General features: G+C 37.4%; 2 protein-coding genes across 7 annotated transcripts; both read right to left on the bottom strand.

The window, feature by feature from the left end:
- Window positions 1-8552: 8552 nt before the first annotated feature.
- On the bottom strand, window positions 8553-11519 carry LOC102236882 (OX-2 membrane glycoprotein-like). Its single transcript, XM_023329830.1, has 7 exons — window positions 11416-11519; window positions 10836-11174; window positions 9928-10230; window positions 9795-9851; window positions 9621-9717; window positions 9492-9539; window positions 8553-8985 (listed from the first exon to the last, which is right to left on the bottom strand). Exons 1-7 carry the CDS (start codon window positions 11468-11470, stop codon window positions 8865-8867), a joined length of 1020 nt encoding a protein of 339 aa, XP_023185598.1. The 5' UTR covers window positions 11471-11519; the 3' UTR covers window positions 8553-8864.
- Window positions 11520-12042: 523 nt separating this feature from the next.
- On the bottom strand, window positions 12043-24119 carry LOC111607656 (OX-2 membrane glycoprotein-like). Of its 6 annotated transcripts, XM_023329824.1 has the most exons (8): window positions 15345-15628; window positions 15123-15238; window positions 14177-14515; window positions 13801-14103; window positions 13681-13719; window positions 13520-13595; window positions 13387-13431; window positions 12043-13290 (listed from the first exon to the last, which is right to left on the bottom strand). In XM_023329824.1, exons 2-8 carry the CDS (start codon window positions 15178-15180, stop codon window positions 13200-13202), a joined length of 951 nt encoding a protein of 316 aa, XP_023185592.1. In that variant the 5' UTR covers window positions 15181-15238; window positions 15345-15628; the 3' UTR covers window positions 12043-13199. The 6 variants fall into 6 exon arrangements, 5 of the variants coding, with proteins under 5 accessions (XP_023185592.1, XP_023185589.1, XP_023185591.1 ...); XM_023329821.1 differs by lacking the exons at window positions 15123-15238; window positions 15345-15628 and adding an exon at window positions 23794-24119; XM_023329823.1 differs by lacking the exons at window positions 15123-15238; window positions 15345-15628 and adding an exon at window positions 23794-24119 and having other exon boundaries at window positions 13816-14103.
- Window positions 24120-24158: the final 39 nt, after the last annotated feature.

Genomic DNA, 24158 nt, shown 5'->3' with positions numbered 1-24158 from the left:
AAATTGATTATATAGAAAACAGAAATAAAGACTTAAAGGAAATGTATTTATGTATTTAAAGAAAACAAGGACATACTTTGACAGAGCAAATGTGCTTATTGTGCTTAGCAGTGACTCAAAGGGCTGTTAAATGAATCTTACACTCCTTTAATGTTCCTTTGAAACATGAAGTTAAGGTAAATGTTCCTAAAAGAAGGAAAAATGCATTTCATGGTTAAACCTATTTTCTCGGAGATAAAAAAATCTTTATAATCTAAATGGGTAAAGGAGAAGATTATTTCACAATATGATGATTTAAACAAGTTGTTCTGCTGTTAACCAGACAGGAAGAAAAAAATTAAAGCAAATTTAAGCAAATAAACTGTAACTAAGCATACAAAATACATTACTTTACTTTAGGACACATGTGTCAAACTCAAGGCCCGCGGGCCACATGTGGCCCGCTACGTCATTTTATGTGGCCCTCTCCCCCCACCACCGTTTTACAGCCCCATTGATTGACTTAAAATAGGTTTTGAGCACGAATTGACTACAAACTACATCTCCCATAATGCCTTCCGATTGTTACCAGCCAACATTACGGCTTCTCGCCACTAGAGTGCAGCAGAGTCACCTCAAGCTGATTATTAATTTTCCCAGCGAATAAAACTGAAACATCGACAAGCTAACAAGCTAAAGAGTGAAGTTTAGCTGAGCAGCTTAAAATTACTGAGCATATTTTTAAACTGCTCAGTAATTTTACATCCATGCAAACTCAAATGTAATATTTAAAACTTGAATACATAAAATCAGTTATTTAACAATATAAGGTGTTGTTTAATTTATTTTTAACATTGTATTTTCATACATTTATGCTAGGGTTGTGTTAAGGAGAAAAGTTATTATGTTAGCTTAAATTTTGGAAAAAGCATGGCTCTCCTTTTCCTCCTGTTAGCCGGGTCGCGAGCGGATGTCATCACGGCTGCAAAAGTACGGCGAAACAGAATGACGTCACAGATCACAGAGTTTAATTCATACAGAGCAATCGACAACAAAGCTGCAGAGATACAGAGATATGCATTTTCTCATGAAAATAAAAACACACAAGGGAAGACAAACGAACACAGAGACAGACAAAGGCGCCCACGTGGAGAAAAGATGAAAAAACTCTCTACTCTCCGGTGCTGACCTGAAACTATAAACCAAAAGGGTGTTTCCCTATTTAATATATGCAAAGAAGGCGTTCTGCTCTTCGACCAATTAGAACTCCCTCAGGCCCCCAAAGAAAGTTGGGACTTCCTGATTTATAGCAAAGGTGTCTGTTTTTTATCTAAGCAAAGGGCGGACTACCCCGTGGTCATCTCTGCCTGATACGGAAGATCCCTGGCGCCAAGAAGTCTCTTCTGCTCTATCGGAATTGTAAATTTTATTGCTGTGTCTGTCAAAAGGGGGAGGAAAAAAGGGCCCTGCCTGCCTGTCTGCCATTCCCAGTTCCCACATGCTCAACAGAAAACCGTTCCAAATAAAAGTGTTGGCTATACCTTTACACGTGTCGTATATTAGCTGTATTAAACGCCAACAAATAATCATTTTCCTTTACAATCCCCCTTTTGAGGTCTTAATCAAAAGACCTCAATAAAAATTGAGTAAGCCTTCTAATACAGAACCAAAACTATGTATTAAAAAACGAAAAAACAAAAAATAAAAAGACAAAAGAGTGACGTACCCTAATTACATACAATCCCCCTTTGAAACAAAACCCAAGGTGTAGAAAGACTTATCCTTAAAAATGTAAAATCATAAAACAAAATTATCACAATACAACCAAAACACAAAGTATAAAATGAAAAAAACAAAACAGGGACATACATAGAAAAATTAGTAAGAAATGCTCTGCAACTTCAAAGACAACATTCATCACAAAATTACAAACCGTCGAAACAAGAAACACACAAAATTACAATCTGCTGCACGTCTTTTCTGTTTTTTTTTTGTTTTTTTTTTAAATGTCCATCGACAGTCTCTCAAAAAATATGAAGTCTTCGTCAGGAATTGTTCAAAAAATGCGCGCAAAAACGAAACGAAAGTCCTTTCCAGAGTTCACAACGAACGAAAAAACACGCAATAAAAAGTTAACGATGATCCTCTTGCAGCCTGATCTTCGTCGGTCGGAAACCTCAGGTTTCCACCTGAGCGTCCGTTGCTCACTGAAAATTGGATTATTATGCCAATTTAAACAGCGAGTTCTCAAGGAGACAGTGAAATCTCCTCGTGCGGAAACTAAATCTCGTGAAACGACCTGTCACAGGTTATTAAACAGACATTTTGTTTTCAACATGAATTTCATTAGCATCAGAAACACAATTACAACATTCTTTAATATCACCTTCATTACCGTCAGCATAATCAAATGATGGTTTCACCTAAAAATAAATTTGTCTTGTTATTTTCCATCCGGGGAAATCATTTTAATCCTTTTTATCAAAGAACGCAGATTTTGAATGAGATCACATCCACAGGGCACCAGGAAAACGGCTGCAAACTGAAACGACAAACAGAGATCAGATTTTCCAAAAGCATCATTCATTTTGTGTATTCAACACAAACATCTTCAAGTCACTCCGTGTCTGAGTGAATCCTCCACCGCTCGTGACTCTGTGGCTGCTATCGTCGAAAAAGTGTGAAACCGCTCCTCCAAGCAGCCGCACTCCTCCTTTAACGACAGCTTGTGTGACAGAGTCCAGAGACCCACCTGGAGCTCGGAACTCCAGGGCAGTCTGTGTGTAAAACCATGAGCAACACATCACTTGAAACCTTATCTCCTAGTTTGTCCAGTTCTGCTCATCAAATGGTGGATGTGATCCCTTCAATTTACGTTGCTATTATTATATACTATAGCTCCAACCGATGAAAAATACCAAAACCCTGTAATCATTTGCTTCAAAAGACATGTTTCCAAAGTAACGTTTTCCCAGAATGTTAAGCAAATGCAGATCTTTTCTTAAAGCAATCTTGTAAAAATAGGATCAAACAAACGAAACAAAACAAACACAAAAACCTAAAAATGTAGTTGTAAAGCTTACATTTACCACCAAAATGAATAACAATGTGAATTAAACAGTCCAGTTTAAATTACTTTCATAGAACAAACTAGATCCTACTGTTTATTTGTCTAAATGATTTTACATGCGTTCCTTAAACAAAATTCAAAAGAGTTAGACCTGGAGAAATTATAATGTAACAAATCCAGACATATTCAAAATATACCAATTTTACCTAGGCTTTTACTTGTCGTCGAATTTAAAGTTTTATTCAAAATCGTTTTAAATGGATGTAAATCAAAACAAAAATCAAGTTTAGAAAAATCATTATACTCCCGCCTGTGTACTTTTACTGATTAGTGATAACTTTAATCAAGAACAGATTCTTCAAAACGTTTCTTAAAACATTCATGCTCCATTAAATCAATGCTCTGAAAATGGCTGACACAATAATATTTCTAATTTCTATAATTATTTTCCCAAGTCAATTAACCAAAATATGCTTCATTATCACTATAAATTTATCTATTTTCTCAAAATATGTTAGCCCATTATCAGAACATCTTTTAATGGAGAACAACTCAAATCCATTCAAAATAAGCACATATCAGACATATTCTTCAAAAGTTTTGTTTAAGTAATAAGTGTTTCAGTAATCTAATTAAGTAATATAAAAATAACCCATAACATATTCTCCCTCTGTATGATACATTACTGGCAAATGTATCATCATTACCTAATATGTTAAGTAACGATGTTGATGAAACAGGGTCATTATTTTACTGAGAAATTCTACCCAATACTGCCCCGTCCTAACAGGCAAACTGTCAAAACAAACAGAACAATTTATTATAGCATGCTTTAAACCTTCAAGATTACTATTTTCAAAAAAACATTTCACATTACAGTTTTAAAACTCAGTATTCAATTTTACTCTCATGATTATCAAATAATTCGTTGTAGAAACTTCTCAAAAATTTTCAGCAGTGTTTGACAAAGCACGTGTACCAATTAAGACTCTGCGAAGGTTTTGCATAAACGAGCCAGAGAGACGTTGAAGAAAAAAAAAATTCAAACACAGTTAACAAAGAAAATCCAAAAATAATAAATTGGGCCCCTACTGAAATCAACATAACAAAAAACAACACAGGTAGTAACAGAACGACGTAAGCACAAACTGACCTAACAAGACATGAGGGGAACTTAGATAACGGCTGATCAGACCATTAACACACTAAGGGGTAATTAAACACAAAATCCTAAAATACTGGTCAGTATATCACTAAATCTACAAATGAAAAGAAAGTAAACTAAAGATCAAATTTCCCCCTCCCCCTTTCGGAACAAAATAAGAGGAAACTGGTAACTCAAAAATGAATTCGTGATATTTAACAAAATATAGAAGAACTGACACTTAAAGTTAACTAAATGAGTGCACAACAAATAGCCAACTAAAGAGTCAGACTAATGAAAACAAATTTAAAGATAAAAATCTAAACTACTCACTACTCACTATATAAAGTAATATGAAAGGAAACCAGAAAATCATTACCAAGAGTGTCAGCGTGTGACAGTCGACTCAGTGTTTTGATGCTAAAAACTTATATTTAACATTTTCCACATTATTCCTTACTCACTATGTATTTGCTTGTTTAAACTATCTACTTTAAAGAGAAAATGTTTCACTAAAGCTAGGAAACCAAACTGCATCAAAAATCCTGTCTTATGTGATGAGAAAAGACTCTCTACTCCTTCCTATAATCTATAATGTGAAACAATACCCTAAAATTTAAACAGCCAATCTCTATGTTCCTTAGGAAAAAAAGAAAAATTAAATCCTTTTGTATTTTTAAATTTTACAAGTTGTATTTTTAAAGTCACTACACTTATCCGAGCAACCTCTTCTGCCAGAGCACAAAGCAAATCTATAACCCCACCATAAAACCCCTCCCTCACCTCTTGGAGGGGCTGATTTTATGGCAGGAAGAGAGCCGATAGGGATTTCAGGAGGAACTCCTAATTCTTTATTAGGCTTTGGCACTTGAATCATCAGATATGTTTTAGTTCCTTCTACTTTAAAAAAAAATGAACTTAAAAAACCTTTTGTCGTTCCACTACTAAAATTGTAACTTACATGCAGATATTTTGTCAGGAGGTACTGTAAACGATGGGAGAGAAAATGATTTGCCTCACAGCTGCTGGTTCTTTTCTGCTGAGCTGCTGTGAGCAGAGGTTGCTTCGCATTTAAAATTAGTGGTATACAAAGAGGCTTCACATGTTAATTAGTTGAATCTAGTGGGGGTAGAAGTTACAGCACCGCTGTTGCTTGTTCTCCCGTGCTGAATGTCTGTAAGTGGGGGTTGAAACTCCTCTTTGGGCTACATTATTCTCATATCTAAATAAACATACTCGTCGCTTTGTCTTGTTTTGTTCTATGTATTTATTTTTAACAATATTTTATCTATCTTAAAGTTTTGGTCAGTTTTAAAAAGACTGATTGTGAAACTATCTAAAATCGGTTGCATGCTATAGTTTGTTATCTGAGCAATTCCTCTTAGAGTTAGAGCCTGTTTCCCAAAAATCTTCGTTTTTTCAGTATCCTCCACCCATTTAAAAAGGTCCTATTGTAACTCATTGTATGTTATTCCATTTTCCTACTACCTTCACAGCCTTAGAAGGAATAATTAACATTATATCCACTATTTAGTTCTCAAGTCTATATAAATTTTTATTTAATTTATTTCATTGCTGTACCTAATCAGTTATGTATTTATCTATTTATCCATTCACCATATTTATGTATTTAACTATTAATTTGCCAAGACAGCATTTCTAGAATCCTCTGTGACCTAATTTTCTTGGCTTATTCTTTCTTTCTTTATTTATTTATTCATTTATTTAACCGTAGAACCCATAATTTATTTTCAATTTGTTCAGATGATTTATTTTATCAAGATTCTATCCTTTAATCACCTTCCAAACTTTACACTGCAGGTCACACTTACTGCTGTTATTACTTAATTTTAATAATTTAGTCCAATTTAACACAGAGGATGTTCGTAAAAACTGGAAATTTTGCACCATAAAACAACACTAAAAATTTCTCTGTATGTATAAGACAAGAAATACCCAGTGATATTTTATCTCCAATCACACACACTTTCACACCAAAATGAATTGCAACACAATACAAAAACACAAAACATGTTACAGAAAACACAAAACCCACACATCTGGCCAGGTTTTATAGTCAGTCAGAATTTCATCAGTCCCCAAGTGTCAGTCTGTGGTCATTATTCTATCAAATTTTACTGTAATTTATATCAATTTTACTGAAGTTTATATGAAATTTACTGAAGCTTCAGGAATTGTCCAATGTTTTATTAACATATTTTCATGTGTCCATTTAATTAATTTTAAACTCCAATCGTCAGGAACCTTTTAATTCCCCGTGCACGTTTCAAAGAGACATCTCAAAGTTATGTTAAAATCAAACCACAACCAATAATTTAGTTTTCTGGTACCAGTTTTATGTATTTAACTCCTATTTTTATTTATTTATTTATTTATTTTTTAAACTAAACGACCACGTTTTCGCCATCGTTCTACTGTCCCCGTTAAGACGAACCCCGACCATAAAATAGCGTATAGCACGTGTCGCAACTCAGTGTCCATAATAACTTTACAATAAAACGCAGCAAAAACAACTCATATTCAAGCAAACAGCGCTATTTAAACACAGCTTCTCACTCTGCACAGACACACAGCCAGCCCGAACGCACACGGCCACACACACACACACACGCAGATACACACATGCACACATACACACACCCAGAGCTCTGGAGCACACAGCCTCGTGTCGCGGCAACAAGCACAGATCGCGACACACAGAGAAACACAAACACGGTGTCGGACAAACGGAAGAGACAACGGGGAAAAATAAAAATAAAATGCCGGCTTTAAAAATGCATTTCTATTCGTCACCACGGGCGACGCAACCCAGCTCAGTCACTTCGTCTTACTGAATACAAACGATTGGCCTTGCTCAGGCACTTCGTCTCATTGAAGACAGGCGATTCAGCCTTGTTAAGCCAATTGTAAGTCTACTGGAGATGAGTCAGTCTCCGGGCCAATACAAGCCCAAACTACCAAATTGATACACAATTCCCAAATTCTTTTTAAATTTAGAGGTACAAGAATAAACCCTCCGGGTAAAAGAACCAAAAACGAAGAAAAACCCAGCCTTATGACAATAGGGTAAGCAAGCCCTATGTCTGGACCCGCTACGGTCCTCTTGTTTCGTGTATTCATAATCCAATCACTCAACCATCGACTCTTTTATAAACACAATCTCTGTACCTGTGCAGCTCCGTGAACTCCGCGTGGCTGGATACAGCCGCAACAATCTAGCTCGCCTTTTTCCAGCACACGGCGGTGCAAACAACAAAAAATAATCAAAAGTATCTCACCTCACCTCACCGAACCAGGCCAACGCGTGACAGCTCCACCCGCTCAGAATCCGCAATCGAACGAGCCCCCAAATTGTTAAGGAGAAAAGTTATTATGTTAGCTTAAATTTTGGAAAAAGCATGGCTCTCCTTTTCCTCCTGTTAGCCGGGTCGCGAGCGGATGTCATCACGGCTGCAAAAGTACGGCGAAACAGAATGACGTCACAGATCACAGAGTTTAATTCATACAGAGCAATCGACAACAAAGCTGCAGAGATACAGAGATATGCATTTTCTCATGAAAATAAAAACACACAAGGGAAGACAAACGAACACAGAGACAGACAAAGGCGCCCACGTGGAGAAAAGATGAAAAAACTCTCTACTCTCCGGAGCTGACCTGAAACTATAAACCAAAAGGGTGTTTCCCTATTTAATATATGCAAAGAAGGCGTTCTGCTCTTCGACCAATTAGAACTCCCTCAGGCCCCCAAAGAAAGTTGGGACTTCCTGATTTATAGCAAAGGTGTCCGTTTTTTATCTAAGCAAAGGGCGGACTACCCCGTGGTCATCTCTGCCTGATACGGAAGATCCCTGGCGCCAAGAAGTCTCTTCTGCTCTATCGGAATTGTAAATTTTATTGCTGTGTCTGTCAAAAGGGGGAGGAAAAAAGGGCCCTGCCTGCCTGTCTGCCATTCCCAGTTCCCACATGCTCAACAGAAAACCGTTCCAAATAAAAGTGTTGGCTATACCTTTACACGTGTCGTATATTAGCTGTATTAAACGCCAACAAATAATCATTTTCCTTTACAGTTGCCCAAGTCTAGTTTTCCAGACCAATCACTCTTTAACTTTAGATGCGTTCCTTCTCTAACACACCTGGATCATTGACTCATTCATAGGCCTGTACAGAACTGAGTTGCTGCTAATGAGGGAAGTCAACTTTTTGTCTGGGGTATGTTTTAGCAGGGACGCATCTAAAAGTTGCAGTCTGGAGGGCTGCACTTGGGCATTCCTGATTTATACCGTCAATGTGGCCCGTTGAGGGTGGCCAATATGCTGAAGTGGCCCTTGGTGAAATTGAGTTTGACACCCCTGCTTTAGGACAACAAAAATCAATAAAACGAGAAGATACAGAACAGCTTTACACACATCTTGAGGTAAGGAGATTTTATTCATATAACACATTTTCAGCAAATGTGCTATGTAATGTACATGAACTTTGAATTCATGTGAAGAATTCAAAGTTCTTTACATTAATTTGAAAGAAATACAGAAAGTATTAGAGTTTCGTTTATCCAAAAAATAGATTTCCAAATGGGATCCATTCAGTTTTCAAGCATTTTAAATGATCAACTGGATCAACGCTCATGTCAATCTGTCAGGTCAGAGGTCATCGAAACAGTCTTTTTGCCACAGAAGGAAATGCTTTGAGGTCATTGTTTTCTGGACTTTTCTTGGCAGAAGGTCTCTGTTTAACCTCATTCGTCAGCTTCATAAAAGGTGTTATGTTCCTGTAAAAATCATTTTAAATATTAAAACAAGTAAATATTAATATAAATCCGATGACACTCTGCAGAAGTTAGTTTCATTTTCAAAGGAGACCTGGCCCAGGCAGGCAGCAGAACATAAAACTATATATAATTAAAAGACACGATGATGCAAATAAATAATACATGATAGGAGATCTTAAGAAGGAATTCCAATGAGAGGAATTAACCTGAAGCATCATGACTCTCTAAAGTGGAACATTTGTGATGTCTGTGGAAAAAAGAGCATCATTTAAATGTGGTCTGCATTGAGAAAAAGATTTAAAATACAAATATGCAACTAAAGTATTCAGACTATATGAATTTACACTGTATATATGAGGAATAAAAAGTACCACTGTGGCATCGCTTCATAAACTGACTAAACGGAGGTGAAATCTTAACCTAATAAAAGTTTTAGGATTGAGAATGAACAGGTTTAAGGTCAAAGTCAAACAGCAAATGTTTGTTCTGTTACAACATGTTCTCACCTGTCTGCATGTTTGTCTGATCTTAATGGTGTTTTGTTCTCATCGTCTCTGTGAACAGAATAGTAATCAGAATTTAAGAGGTTTTTATTTTATATGGCACAGATTAAAAATGCTAATGAAGAAAATTACCTGTTTTGGACATTTTTAAGTCTCCAGAGGGCGATGATTACAGCACAACAACAAGTCAAAGCTATACCAGCGACAACTACAAGGATCATGGGGATTACTTTGAGAAAAAGAAGAGAAATGTTTAACGGATCAACACAGAAAATGGAAATCAAACTTTTACACAAGAAGACTTACTCGGGTCTTTAAACTCCTGACTCTCATCAACACGTAAACTAGATTGTTTCTGTAGCTCTGTCAAAGAAAGACAACTTCAGAATCCCAAACTGATCATCAGTCTATAAATTGAGAGTTTTAGAAAGTTTTTAACCATCATCAGACGTCTCTGTGAGTCCAGGAACGGTGACCAGCAGCTCTCTGGGAGCAGCAGAGTCCACTGACACTGAACATCCAACCTGTGTGCTGCTGAGAGCTGAGAGCAGAACTGTAGTGGTGGAAGTGATGGTACCGTTGGTGTTGCTCACTCTGCTGGTGTTGTAGTGGGAGAAGCTGAGGTTCTGATGGAGAACAGTCAGTGTTACCATGGGAACAGGTCGACCTGTGGCTGAACAGGTCACAACCGACCCTGGAGGAGAGTTTGACCTGCTGACGTCAATGAAGGGTCCATGCAGCTCTGCAAGCGAAAAAAAGAAGAAATGTTCAAGTGCCTTGTAATTTTGTAACATTATAACCTCCAACAATTATAGCCGTCTTTCAACAATGATTTCTTCTTCGTTGGTCATCAACTGAAAACAGGTTGTCAGTTTCAAAAGCACTGACCGTTTCCAAAAACGTTTTCATTGACATGGAAAACACAGAAAATGCCCAAAATGCTATTTTTACTCCCCTAGATCTGAATGTGATGCTGAACAGAAGGGAACCGGATTTCTACTGAGCTCAGATCACACACTCATGGACTCTTCTGCTCATCAGGTGATTTTAAGGGCGACTGATTATATTGAGGGCTGAGTTAGCTCCTGGTTTATCAGGATTATTGTCAGATGTGGACTAGAAAGCTCTCAATTTTACATTAACATTTAAATATAAGAAACAAGTTTATTACCAAGAAAATGCTATGCCAAATTACTGAAATGTTTTTATTGATGTATGGTGCTAGACAATACTTTTATGATTTATTAAACAGGTTATTGAATTTATTTGTTTATAGAGCTCAAATGTCGTTTAAGAAAGGTGTTGTGTTGTTACAGATCTGCAGATGTTCTGCTGCTCTTCACTCACCGTAGAGTCTTAAGCAGGTCCAGCCTATCAGCGCTCCTTCAGAATAAGAGTTAAACAAACATCGGTAGCAGCCTTCATCCTGCTCCGTCACCTTCCTGATCACCATGGAGCAGCTCTGCAGAGATTCATACTGAAAATCCATCTTCTCCTCCAGACCAGAACTCACTCTGGAGCCAAACTTCTCGGTGTAAGTGGCGAGGTTCTTCTCTCCGTCAGGAAGGACTTTCTGCCAGGTGACTTGGAGGACATCTTCAGTTTTAGAGAGCTGACAGCTCAGAGAGGCCTGGTCTCCCACTGCTGCCAACACGGACTGCTGGGTGTCGATCAAAGCCACTGCACCTGCATGAAGGAGATCACGCCTTCTGTATCTGGCTTTTATAACATATAATAGAAGTTTTGTGGAACATGCCTTTACATACTGCAAAAATCGAAACAGCCTGCTCCAACTAAGACTTCTGAGCTGCTTACTTTCATTTAAACATGAGTAAAATTCACAAGTTAAAACGTTTTTAACAACAAGCTGTCTCCAGCTGCTGCGTCTTAGCGGACAGCTGTGAAAGACAAAATGTTCTGATCTTACCTTTTATAAGGATTCCCAACGAGAAAAAGAAAATCGGGACCGCAGAGCGAGACATTTTGTGCGCCAGAATTTCAAATGCTTGCGGTCATGCGCAATGCTGAAGAGGTGGCGCTTGCACGCAAACAAAACAAAATACAACACGAATTAAATGTTTATTTTAAATCTGGGCATTATATTAGAACACGTATAAATGCAGTAGTATTCTAACGGCTTATGTTTAATTTAATTAGTTGAATTTTTTCCTCCCCGTGTAGAATCACCGCTGCCGTACGCATGCGCACTTAACCTACTTTCACTTTCTGTTGGGTTTTTAACGATATAAAAGCTACAGAACCATAGAGAGAATCATAACGCAGAAAATCACGTCCAGTAAGAAAACACTCATTTATTGTAGTTTGAATTAAACTTACAGCTGCATCAGTGGCAGAGAAAAACATCCGACAAAACCTGGATGAAATGCATTTTCATCAGAAAGAGACAGCGACCTCCAGTGGCCATTTACCAAAATACAGTATTTTTGTATTATTTTTCCTTTTTTAAAATTAGAAACTATTGAAATATATCAAATAAATTAAACAGGCATAAAAAAAACGAGTAAAATTGGTTTTCAGTTCAAAGCACAAAATATAACAACAATATGAGCATTTTTTATTTTTTTTGTAGAGAAAATACAAAATTCGTTTGCAGTTCGGTCATATTTAAGACAATACAAACTAAAACGACCAACAGAAAGACAAGAGAAAAAATTGCAATCTGCACACGTTAGCTTATGCAAGCAAAGAATAAGTTTTACTGTAATTGGCTATATGTGGTATGGGTGAATATTTTTTACATCATAGGCCAAAAAAAATCATCCTTGTTCAAATTAATAAGAATTTTCAATCAGTCCTTGAATTATTTTACATTTTCATTAGTTTTTCCTCCATTTCTAATGTGTGATGCAACATCTGTAAAGGCTCAGGTTCTGTCAGTACTCTGTTTGGGAATAAGTACTGACTCTGGGATTAATAAAGTATATTCATTCATTCGTTTACCACAGAACAGCTGAAAAAGAACATAAAAAGTAATGTACTTTTTTTTATTTTACATCTGTTTGAATATGATACTTTTCCTTTGCCTGTAATTCTAAGTTCACATTGTTTTAAATGTATGTAAAAGAAAAGATACAAAAAATTTTATTTCTCATTATTAAATGTAAAACATTTTTCTTTCTGGTTTTACATCATTGATTTCATCGGAAATCCTGAAAGTTTGCAAAGATTAAAAAATACCAAGCATAAAGTCTTCATAATTGCAGTTTCTTTTGAATCAGCAGCAGTAACTTCGACATTTGTCTAATTCATTATGTAGATGAATACATTACCTTCAGTACAAAAACAAAAATACATTCTTCTCCTTTAGTCACCTGGTGTGAAGATACTTAAAAGATAATCTTTAGTATTGTAAAAAAATAATAATAATAAAAAAAAAAAAACAGGAAAACAATTAAGCAATACTTGAAAAGGTGCAGGATGCATTTTTTGTCTAACAGCATCTTTATAAGAAATGTTTTGTCATCATTTTTGATCAAATTTGGTGTAAAAACCAAACAAAGCATCACTGAAAACAATACAAAAATAGAAAATATTTCATGCTCTTGCAATTATAAACACTGATTGTTGTTCAGTGGAATTGAGACAAAAACTTGGTTACCGGCTTTTATCTAATTAACTTGAGGATTAGCTGCCTTATTACATATTGGTGGGTTAACCAAACAAAAAGGTTAAAATGTAGTGTTTCTGTTGTCATGGCGATGAGTACAACCCACTGTTTAGTTTTTGTTTTTCAGGTGTTTGTTGTCTGAGGTTTTTGCTCGAAGCTGTTGAGATGTTCATCCTTAAAATTAATCACAATATGTTAGTAAGACACTGAGGTTCTTTATGTCATATGAGCAGGAAATGGAAGGGAGGAATAGATCGATAAAATACTTACTTCTGATTTTCTGTGGTGTCCTCTGAAGGTTTCTTATTCCTGTGGCTGATTTAACAGTCACCAAAGAAATGTTTTTGAGACTTTAGTGAGGAAAAAAAACCTCAGGAACAAAAACACTGTTTGATCGACGTACCTTCTCTGATATCTTATTCTGAGCAGGAAAGCTAAAGAAATCATGACTGGCATCACTGCAGCAATCAAAGGCCATACTTTAGAGAAACAAAGAGATGAAATACGTTTCAACAACAGGAAGAACTGGAAACTCCATTTGTGGGAATCTCAGCAGGCACTTACTGGGGGCGAGGTGATATGACCGAGATTGTTTAGTCAACCCTGACAAATGAGATTGAAACATGTAAAATATACCAGTCACTAAATAATCATCCAATGAGAGCCTTCCAAAGAGTTTCTAACCGTCATCAGACGAACCTTTGACCTCAGGAACGGTGACCAGCAGCTCTCTGGGAGCAGCAGAGTCCACTGACACTGAACATCCAACCTGTCTGCTGCTGAGATCTGAGAGCAGAACTTTAGTGGTGACGGTGACGGTACCGTTAGTGTTGGTCTCTGTACTGGTGTTGTAGTGGGAGAAGCTGAGGTTCTGATGGAGAACAGTCAGTGTTACCATGGGAACAGGTCGACCTGTGGCTGAACAGGTCACAACCGACCATGGAGGAGAGTTTGACCTGCTGACATTAATGAAGGGTCCATGCAGCTCTGTGGAGAGAACAGAGATCAGCATTAACATCTAGTTATAGAGATTAACTCTGTGATACTTTCAGGTTCTCACCATAAACCTGCAGGCAGGTTGCAGCTATCAGAGCTCCATCAGGGTAGGTGTTGAACAGACAGAGATAACATCCTGCATCCTGCTCTGTAACGTTCCTGATAACTATAGAGTTCTTCTGCAGTCCAGCTTCTGTAAACTGAACTTTATCTTTAAATCCAGGATTCACTGTTTCACCAAAATACTGGCTGTAGGAACCAATATTCCTCTCTGTTTTCTCCAACACTTTCTGCCAGGTGACCTGCTGGACGTCTTTAGTTACCAGGAGCCGACAGCTGAGAGGAGCATCTTCTCCTACTGCTGCCAACACCGTCTGCTGGGTTTGGATCAAAACTGCTAAACCTGCATGAAGGAGATCAGATGACCTGTATCTGGCTTTTATGACAAAAGTACCTTGCAGAACGATTCATATAATTTAGATGTTTCACACTTTGTCACAACCACAAACTACAATATCGAGTTGAATGTTGTAGATATACAACAGTTGGAGCAGGAATGATCTATTTTGATAGTAAAAGTTTTCAAAAAGGGAAAGTGCAGAAGTCATTAAAGGCCAAGTTCTGACTAAATACCAGTTGACATCACATATTTCACTTTTACTTGTAATGCAGTAGGTTGCACTTTATTGTATTGTAGGGATAATAAAGTAAAGCAGCTTCAACAGAAATGTATTCCGCACTTTTCAGATTTAAATCTGTTTAAAAAAAAATCTCTTGCATTAAATATGCTGGAGTTTGTGTTTGAAACGGGACAAAATGTGGAGCAATAAAACCTTTACATGCTATGACAAGTACAAGAAAGGATCAACTGCAAAAGATTTGTAAGTTGTTTGCTTTCATTTTAAAACATGATGAAAATGCAGAAATTAAAAACGTTTTTAATTACAAAACTGTCCGCAGCTGCTACATTTTTTGCATAAAGCTGTGAAAGACAAAAGTTCTGATCTTACCTTTATTACAGATTCCCAACAGGAAAAATAAAATTGGTACAGTCGGTATGAAGTCCATATGAGCGCCAGAAATTCAAATATGAATTGTAAACACGACGCTGAAAAAAAAGTGGTGCCTGCACGAAACCAAAATAAATTAGAATTTAATTCTGATTTAAAATCGGAGCAAACTGCGTCTTTTTACAACGTTAATGTAGATAAAAGCGTTTTTTAACAACTTACCTTTAGATGTAAATCTGCTTGAATTTTCCCCCACCGGAAAAAACGTAAGTCCTTTTACACTTTCACTTCCGGTCATGACGCTTATGTCTGGTCATATGACCAAAGTGCCAATTTTAAAAATAAATAAATAAATAAAATCCTAATATTAAGTTCCCAGCCCGGTTCACTCCACGATTTTCTCCTCACGACAACAAGGAGCTGAGAAAAGGCGATGATGTTTTTGGTTGATTATTATTATTTTTCTTCTCTGCTCTCCAGGTTTTCTTCCATTTACCCGCATTTTCTACCAAGAGCAAAATAGTTTAAGCACAGACACACACAAGCTTTTTAAATTAGCAGTGAAAACACTCTCTAAGTGAGAATGCATTTATTGTTGATGGTTGAGTTACCTTTAGATCTAATACATAAATTAAAACACAGACTAGGAGATGTAAAACCAGTATGATCCATCTTCTCCACTGTGGAATGAAGGAAACTATTACTATTTTATGATAATCTTTTGAATAATGTACAGATCTGTACGTGTTTTTTTATTTTTATTATGAAGCACGTTAGTGTTCATGATATTTATTAATTTTTTAAAGTAGAAAAGTAACACCACCCTGTTTTTGGTGTTCATCTCTTCAAAAGGTGATGCTCAATATAACATCTTTTTTGAATGCATGATATGAAACATTTCTGCTTCAATGTAAAGCTGCTGTAGTCTAGACAGAAAGCAGTTTGTCTTTGAAAACACCTGTTGATGGTTTGTCAGTGGCTTGAGATGGTAAATTATATTGAACTTGAGCGATAATATCAAAGATACAGAACCACAAAGATAAAGACTATAACACATTTTAATGATCTCACAGGAGAATAGAAAACAAATATTAACATCAATATCATTCACCTGATAAAGTAAAAAAAGCAAATAAATCCCAGTTTCAAGTTTAGTGTGAAATACATTCAGAAACTAAAATGTGTATTTTAATTTAATTAAAGGCTTTTTGATTTTTATTTCTTTTTTTTTTAAATTGCAAAAATTATTGCAGTTAGTACTTAGTAGTAACTGCAATAGTTTTTCCTATTGATCAAAAGCCATAAAGATTTTTTAATGACGTGTAAAATGAATTATTTTTGTTTAAAAAAAGAGGTATAAAAACAGTAAAAAAGTATAAAACCAAACAAAGCACAATTAAAAAAAGTAAATACAACATTAAGATCTAAACAATCAGACTAGTAGCTGCAAACACTGATGGAATATCTAGTCATTGGTACAAGAACTTGGTAACGGGCTTTGATCCAATTAACTTCAGGTTTAGCTGCCTTATCAATTTGATCAGGTATTGATGAGTCACTGTTGGCATCAAAAACATTCTTGACACATTCATGTTTGAGGAATATTAGAATCTCCTGTAGTGACCCTTTCAAGTTATTTCTGACATGAACAGTATTTTTGTAATAACTCAAGTTAACAATTATTTGATCACACCATGTGTTTGGAAAATTTAAAAATAATTCCCCCATCACTCCTTTTGAATCAAATATTCAAACGAAGAGCTTCTGTTATTGTGATGAATTGGACTCGCTGTTTTGTTTCTGACTCTCTGGTGTTCGTAGTCCGACGTCTTTGGTCGACACTGGTGGGTTGTCCAGACTTAAAAACAAAATGAACAGAAATGAATCTGACTTATAGCGTTCAGGAAATAGAGAGTATACATCACATTACAAGGGAATGTAAAAGATGAGATAAATCTTCATCTGTGAGGAATGAATAAATAAAATCCTTACTTCTGATTGTCTGTGGCGTTCTCTGAAGCTTTCAAATTCCTGGGAATGATTTTAGTTAGTAAATCAAATCAAATCTGAGACATTAATGATGTAAAACTCAACAACAAAAACATTGTTTAATTGAAGTACCTGTTCTGAGATATTCTTCTGAATTGTAAAACACAAATACAGATCAGGACAATCAGGAATACAACAATCAGAGGCCATCCTTTAGGAAGAAATGAAATGTGTTTCAACAACAGAACAGTTTTCTCTCTTGCATAGATCTGTTAATTCCCATTCTTTACACTTAAATAACATTTTTCTTTTGCAAGTTCCACGTGTTCGAACTGCAAGCATTCAGTGTTATGGCTCCTTCTGCCTGGAATCAGCTCCAATCTGAACTCAAGATGTCAGAACTGGTTTCAATGGATTCATTTCGAGCGGTTCTTAAAAACAGGCAACGAGACTCTATGAAACAGTGTCACTGCTTTTAAATTGTTTTCTATTGTTTTACACTTGTGCATATGTAATAATTAGTTTTATTTTGTAACCAGGTCGCTGTGTATTGCAGACTTCTGCCCAGGTCCCTCTTGAAAATGAGATCCAGATCTCAATGGAGTTTACCGGAAAAAAAAACAAAAAAAAAATTAAATGAAAAATCAACATGTGAGAATCTGAACATGAACTTACTGAAACCTCTGAAATCTGAATCCGATTGGTTATTCAAACCTGGTAAAAGAGATTCAAACATTTACAATCACAAAGTGATTTGCAGTTTATACACAGGGGCCAAAGGTAATCACACCCACGGAGGTCCACCATACACACACACACACACACACACACAAATGCCCACCCCCTCACACAAACACCAATGTACTCTTATAGTTTTCCACATTGTGTTGCATTACAAATAAAAACTTTAGTGTATTTTAGAGAGATTTTATAAAACCAGCACAATGATAGACAGATGTGAAGTGGAAGGAGAACGATACATACATTTCAATTTCAACAGAAATCTGAGAAGTGAAGTTTATTCATCTATCTATTCATACCAAAAAGCCATTTAATTATGCAGATCAAAAATTAAGTAGATTGTTTTCTGGACGTTAATCTTCCAGCAGCAAACCTGAAGCTCTTCATCCAATCTGATTGAGATGGAGCAATTTGATGGAGAAAAATCATACAAATATTCTGATCTCTAAAATGTCGGTAGAGAGATTAGTAACATAAAAATGCAAACTGGAGGGAATTCTACCAAATATTGACACAAGATACCTAAAACAAATGCGTATCACTTCTTTCAGATTTTTATTTGTTGGAAATATGGTCTCTTCACAATTATGCTCCCACTGGTTGGTCAATACAAAAGTGTGTGGTTGCACTGTGACAAAATTGAAAAGATTGATGAATGTGAATATATCTGTGAGGCACTGAACCTCTAAGAGTTCCTCACCATCATCAGACGAATCTTTGACCTCAGGAACGGTGACCAGCAGCTCTCTGGGAGCAGCAGAGTCCACTGACACTGAACATCCAACCTGTGTGCTGCTGAGATCTGAGAGCAGAACTTTAGTGGTGACGGTGACGGTACCGTTGGTGTTGGTCTCTGTACTGGTGTTGTAGTGGGAGAAGCTGAAGTTCTGATGGAGAACAGTCAGTGTTACCATGGGAACAGGTCGACCTGTGGCTGAACAGGTCACATCCGACCCTGGAGGAGAGTTTGAACTGCTGATGTCAATGAAGGGTCCATGCAGCTCTGTGGAGAGAACAGAGATCATGGTCGACATTAAGTTATAGAAATTAACCTTGTAATCCTCTTGGTACCTGCTAGGTGGTAGCATGTTGGAGTAGCTCTGTGACTTTCATACCATTTTTTTTTACTTTTTAAAAACTTTCATTCCTCCATTTCTGCCAGAAACATTATTTTTTTTAAACATCTCCCTCTGGTTTTGTTGGGTTCGGTAGGGAGTGGTTCCTTCTCCTTCACAGGGTGGCAGGCTGATGGGATCCAGCTGTTGCTCATCACCTCCAATCTGCAAAGTCCTTAAAGGGGAGCGGCTTCCAGAGTCGGATGCCAGATGGTTCCGCTTCTACTGTGGTACTCTCTAGCTGTCAGTGCTGTATTCCCAGTGTTCTCCTTGTTCTGACTCCTTTTCATCTGCTCCTCCCTCTACAGTGAACCCGAGCTGTACACTCTCTGAACCGGCCCCACCTGAAGAATCGGATCCCAGCTGCTCTGTTTGGCCTTGCACCTGGGTGCGTCACACCCGCCACTCAGCTGCTGCCTGTCCGCCCTCAATCGCCTGCTGGAACTTCCCCCATCTGGAAAACCCTGCCGGACCCCCATGTACCCTCCTCTGCTTACCTCAACCCGCAGCCCGTAAGTCACCATCAGGTTACGCCATCATTCCCTTCATTACTTCCCACTTTAACCGCTTGCCCTTTGCAGTTCCTCCGCTGGCCCAGTTCCTCCCTGCTGCCGCTGATCGATGCCCCTCCACACACTCTCCAGCACATTCAGTTACCAAATAAATCTGTTAAAACTGTTTGGTGTCCGTAGTTGTTGCTTGCCTTAAGAGTCCTAGAAACCTCGCATTATGACAGGTTTTGATTGTTTTGCAGTTTGGAAGCAGTTTTGCTGATTTCCTCTTGGGCATTTGTCATGATGTCCAACCACAACAGGAAGACGGCTTACAACAGGACTAAGGCCTAACAAAGACCCAGCTAGAGTATTGGTAAATCAGTATTATGCATTTTGTGGAGATATGGCTTCAAGATCAGTCGCATCCCTGACTTCACTGTTTCTCTACTGGACTTTCTGACTATCGGAGCAGACAAAGACCTAAAGAACAACTGCAAAAGCAAAGGAGGTGGATTAGTGGTGCTTATGAACAACATGTGGTGCCGTCCAGGACATGTTGCTGCGACATGTCGTTTCTGGAACCCATGTTAGCAGTAAGTTTCCATCCATATTATTTACCAAGAGATTTCAAGAGAGTGTTATTTTGACAGCTGCTCACATTCAGCTGTTACTGACGATGCGTAATTCCATCAGTTCAGTTGTTACTAAGCTACAGACATTATTTGTGGCAACATTTGTGAGCTTGAGTCACGCCTTAATATCTGCTGCAGTTACATTTCAACAGTTGGACAGCTGCTCTACCAGAGAAAACAAGATGTTGGATGTTTTACTTTTTTTATGTAAACATCAAAGATGCACACATCTTCAAAGCAAGACCTTCTCTTGACAAATCCACAAATATTAGAGATGTGAGGTCGGGGATGAAGAAGATCACAAGTTTCAAGAAAAAGGAGAATTTGACCGATGAAAGTCTGAACAGAGCAAATGAGCTGAACTCATTCTTCAAAAGATTCAGTTCAGGAACAAGCTCATCATCATCATCATCCTCCTCTCATGTTCCCAGCCAAACAGACATCCTATCCTCCTTTCATTTGACAGTTTTCCTGTCCTTCAAGAAGTGGAGGTGGTTCTGGATTATAAATACCTTGGTGTTCGCTTGGACACCAACCTGGACTGGAGTTGGAACAGTAAAGCTACAAGAAGGGACAGAGTAGACTTCACTTCTTAAGGAAGCTTAGAGCCTTCAGTGTTTGCAGAGAAATGCTGCATATCTTCTATTAGTTTGTTGTTGAGAGCGTCATCTTCTGCTGTCATGTGTTGGGGCAGCAGCATCAGAGTCAAGCACCCAAAAAGGCTCAACAGCCTGATGAAGGAGGCTGGTTCTGTTCTGTCCTGGAGATTACTATGCAACGAAGGATTCTTTATAAAATCAGGAAAAATGATGGACAATCCTGAACATCCTCTTCACAAGACTGTTACACAATGAAAGTGAAGTGTTTCCTCTCAGAGGGTTTTCTACTGCTGAAATGCTGACGGTCACATGAGACCCTTTCTGCTCAGAGTCATGAGCTTCTCTTCATAGGAACCTGAATAGTATGAGTGACAACATTTAACTTTCCCTTTGGGATGAATAAAGTATTTTTGAATTTACACAGTCAGGTTCTCACCATAAACCTCCAGGCAGGTTGCAGCTATCAGAGCTCCATCAGGGTAGGTGTTGAACAGACAGAGATAACATCCTGCATCCTGCTCTGTAACGTTCCTGATAACTATAGAGTTCTTCTGCAGTCCAGCTTGTGTAAACTGAACTTTATCTTTAAATCCAGGATTCACTGTTTCACCAAAATACTGGCTGTAGGAACCAATATTCCTCTCTGTTTTCTCCAACACTTTCTGCCAGGTGACCTGCTGGACGTCTTTAGTTACCAGGAGCCGACAGCTGAGAGGAGCATCTTCTCCTACTGCTGCCAACACCGTCTGCTGGGTTTGGATCAAAACTGCTAAACCTGCAGAACATAATCAAAGAAAATGGATCAGGAAATCTTTATTTATATCATGTATCATTCCATAAGAGTGCTTTGATTTACTCTCTCTCTATGTTCTTAGGATGGAAAATCACAAGGATTGAGAAACAATAATGTTTGTCGCAACTTTATATTAAGAAGGAAACCGAATCGGGTTCACTTCTTCTTTATTCTCTCTGGCAGCCCCAAGTAAAATGTTAAGATATGAAAACCCTCAATGAGCTCTTAGTTTCTCAAAATACAGATGTCGGGATTTCATTGAACAGGCTGTCCGACAAATAGATTTGTAATATCTAGTTGCATATCCTGGTTATAAAGATATAATAAAATGATCCAGTTCTCAAATGTACAAAGTTAGACCACATTTCCCCAATGTCTTTTATTAACTAGGGATATTAACTAGTGCTTCTTCCATTGGATTTTTATCAGGGAAGTCGCAGCTCGATGGTGTTGATCAAATGTGTTGATAAAATTATAATTTTGAGAGAGCACTCTTATAAAAACAGGAATTTGGGATATTTTTTGTCTGCAGCAGTAGCAAGAAAATCTAGACTAACACCTGGTCATAATACTATGGGGAGAACTAAAAGAGAGATCTGCCTCAACAAGTCTGGAGAGTTCAGTGGACCGAAGCCTTGTTATTAACATTCCTCAACTATCATAAACAAGAAGTCAGAACTGAGTTACTGCAGCTTGATTTGGTTCTAGAAGATGTAAAATATATTTTTACTCATGTCTTTAATGCATTACAGCAGGAAATCTGTTGTGTTTTTCTACAGATAACATTTGATTTAAATACATATAATACTCTTAATAATGCGTAAGACCAGACGTTAAAAGCCAACATCACATTCAGGACTTTTTGGCAACATTTACAACAACACTGAGGAGAAACAGACTTTAACGGTAAAATACAGACGGCAGCAAAACGTTATCAGTTGGTGTTAGTTGGTGTTAGGACCTCACAACACAATGTTGTCTTGTTTTCTCACAGTTAATCTTGGTGATATTAAGCAACATCTGACTTATGAGCTTCTTGTCTGTTCCTTATGAAGCAATTCTGTTGCTCAACACTCTGCTGACTGTCCATAAACGTAAGGCAACATCATCCCTAACGTTTATAAGTGAACCACAATAAAATGAATGCATGTTCTTTTCAGAGGCTTAGTGCAATAAATGTTACGAGACATAAATGTTTCGAAGATCTGAGTCCTAAAACCAGAGTCTAAGTCAAGTCTGAGTCTTTTATTTAGTGTGACTTAAGCCAAAGTGCAGTTTTTATGTTTCTGTTGGGAACTCTATTGTGATTAAAACACGTCTTTCCAGGTCTGTTGTTCCTTTAGTGTAGACATCCCAGTTCCTCCTGTCTGGTTTGGCAGTTAAACCGTCTGCATTTCACAAAGTCAGTTAAATAGAAACACACCTACCCAGATAATCTTTAACTAGAAGCTGAGCAGTCTAGATGTGGCATTCACTATTGTGTATTCCACTGCAGTAAATGTGATTAAAACAGTTTTTCCTCAACATCTTCTCGACCTAACTTTTATCTGCAAAACGTAAACTAAACCAAGCAGCATTATTATTCAATAATAATAAAAAATACCTAGAAAAAAAGTATTTGATGAAGAGACACTTCAAACACCCAGTACATCCTGGATTGTAGTTTTAGATTTACTTTTTTAGAGAGAGAGAAAAGATCTAACTAAGGTACAAGAAACAAATTCCCTAATTAAAGTTTTTTTTTGTAAATATTAAACATTTGAAACTAAGACCCAGAGTTAGTTACTGTAATATTTCACCCAACATCTAGTCTGCAGATGTACTTTATAGATTTACTGCCTTCCCCAAACTACACCAGACTCAACAGACGGGAATTGAAGCGACACGTTACTTAAAATATTATTCAACAGGTAAAAAGTCTGCAGCAGTAAAACTATTAGAAGTACATTTATTTAAGAAATTAATTTCCTAGTAGGTTAAACATGAATTCCTTCCCCTCGGTTTAATGACTGTAGTAAGAAACAAAGGACAGAATCTGTTTGAAGCAGGCGTGTTGGCTCCGTGCCACCATTGTTAGAACTGGATCGAACTGTTTCATTAGTGAAACTAAAAAAGGTTCTGTTAGGTCCAAATCATCAGATCTCAGAGTACCGAAGGAGTTAATTCAGATCGGATCGCATTTATTTATTTATTCATGAATGAATGAATGATTGAATGAATGAATAACAAATGCTTTCATCATAGGAATACATTAGAAAACAAACCAAACAAAAAGTCAACTTCGTGTACTAAAAGCTTTTGTTCTCACCTTTGTGAAATGATCCTCCGAGGGTAAAAAGACACAAAATTAGACACATGTCCTCCATGCGGCATCGCAACGTCGGTAAAATGGAGAACAAATGATTCAAAGGCAACACATGAACCTCTGAATGAGTCACTTGATTCTGGTTCGACGTGTCACTGACTCCACTGCTGCGGTCAGTAACGGTGATGAAAAACATCGTTCATGACTTCAGCTGCGACTTGGTGTTTCCCTTCGCTTCCAGACACCCACACTGATCAACTTTTAATTCTATAAATGTCTCTCCGGGAGATTCAGCATGTGCATTTCTGCGATGTAGAAAACAAACACAAAAGTCTTTGTTTTCTACATCCATGCTTGGAGCTCCACCT

The sequence above is a fragment of the Xiphophorus maculatus genome, chromosome 24 (assembly GCF_002775205.1).
Source record: "Xiphophorus maculatus strain JP 163 A chromosome 24, X_maculatus-5.0-male, whole genome shotgun sequence".
NCBI lineage: Eukaryota > Metazoa > Chordata > Actinopteri > Cyprinodontiformes > Poeciliidae > Xiphophorus > Xiphophorus maculatus.
The sequence above is the reverse complement of the archived record's forward strand: the minus strand, read 5'-3'. Positions and strand labels throughout refer to the sequence as shown.

Excerpts from the sequence above, each read along its gene's own strand:
- LOC102236882 (XM_023329830.1), bottom strand. The coding sequence starts at position 11,470 with ATGTCTCGCTCTGCGGTCCCGATTTTCTTTTTCTCGTTGGGAATCCTT. Across the intron at positions 10,231-10,835 it reads GACCTGCTTAAGACTCTACG|AGCTGCATGGACCCTTCATT; the intron begins GTGAGTGAAGAG and ends TTTCGCTTGCAG. Across the intron at positions 9,852-9,927 it reads CACAGAGACGTCTGATGATG|AGCTACAGAAACAATCTAGT; the intron begins GTTAAAAACTTT and ends TTTCTTTGACAG.
- LOC111607656 (XM_023329820.1), bottom strand. The coding sequence starts at position 23,986 with ATGTTTTTCATCACCGTTACTGACCGCAGCAGTGGAGTCAGTGACACG. Across the intron at positions 21,468-23,793 it reads CGGAGGATCATTTCACAAAG|GTTTAGCAGTTTTGATCCAA; the intron begins GTGAGAACAAAA and ends TATGTTCTGCAG. Across the intron at positions 18,856-21,128 it reads AACCTGCCTGGAGGTTTATG|AGCTGCATGGACCCTTCATT; the intron begins GTGAGAACCTGA and ends TTCTCTCCACAG.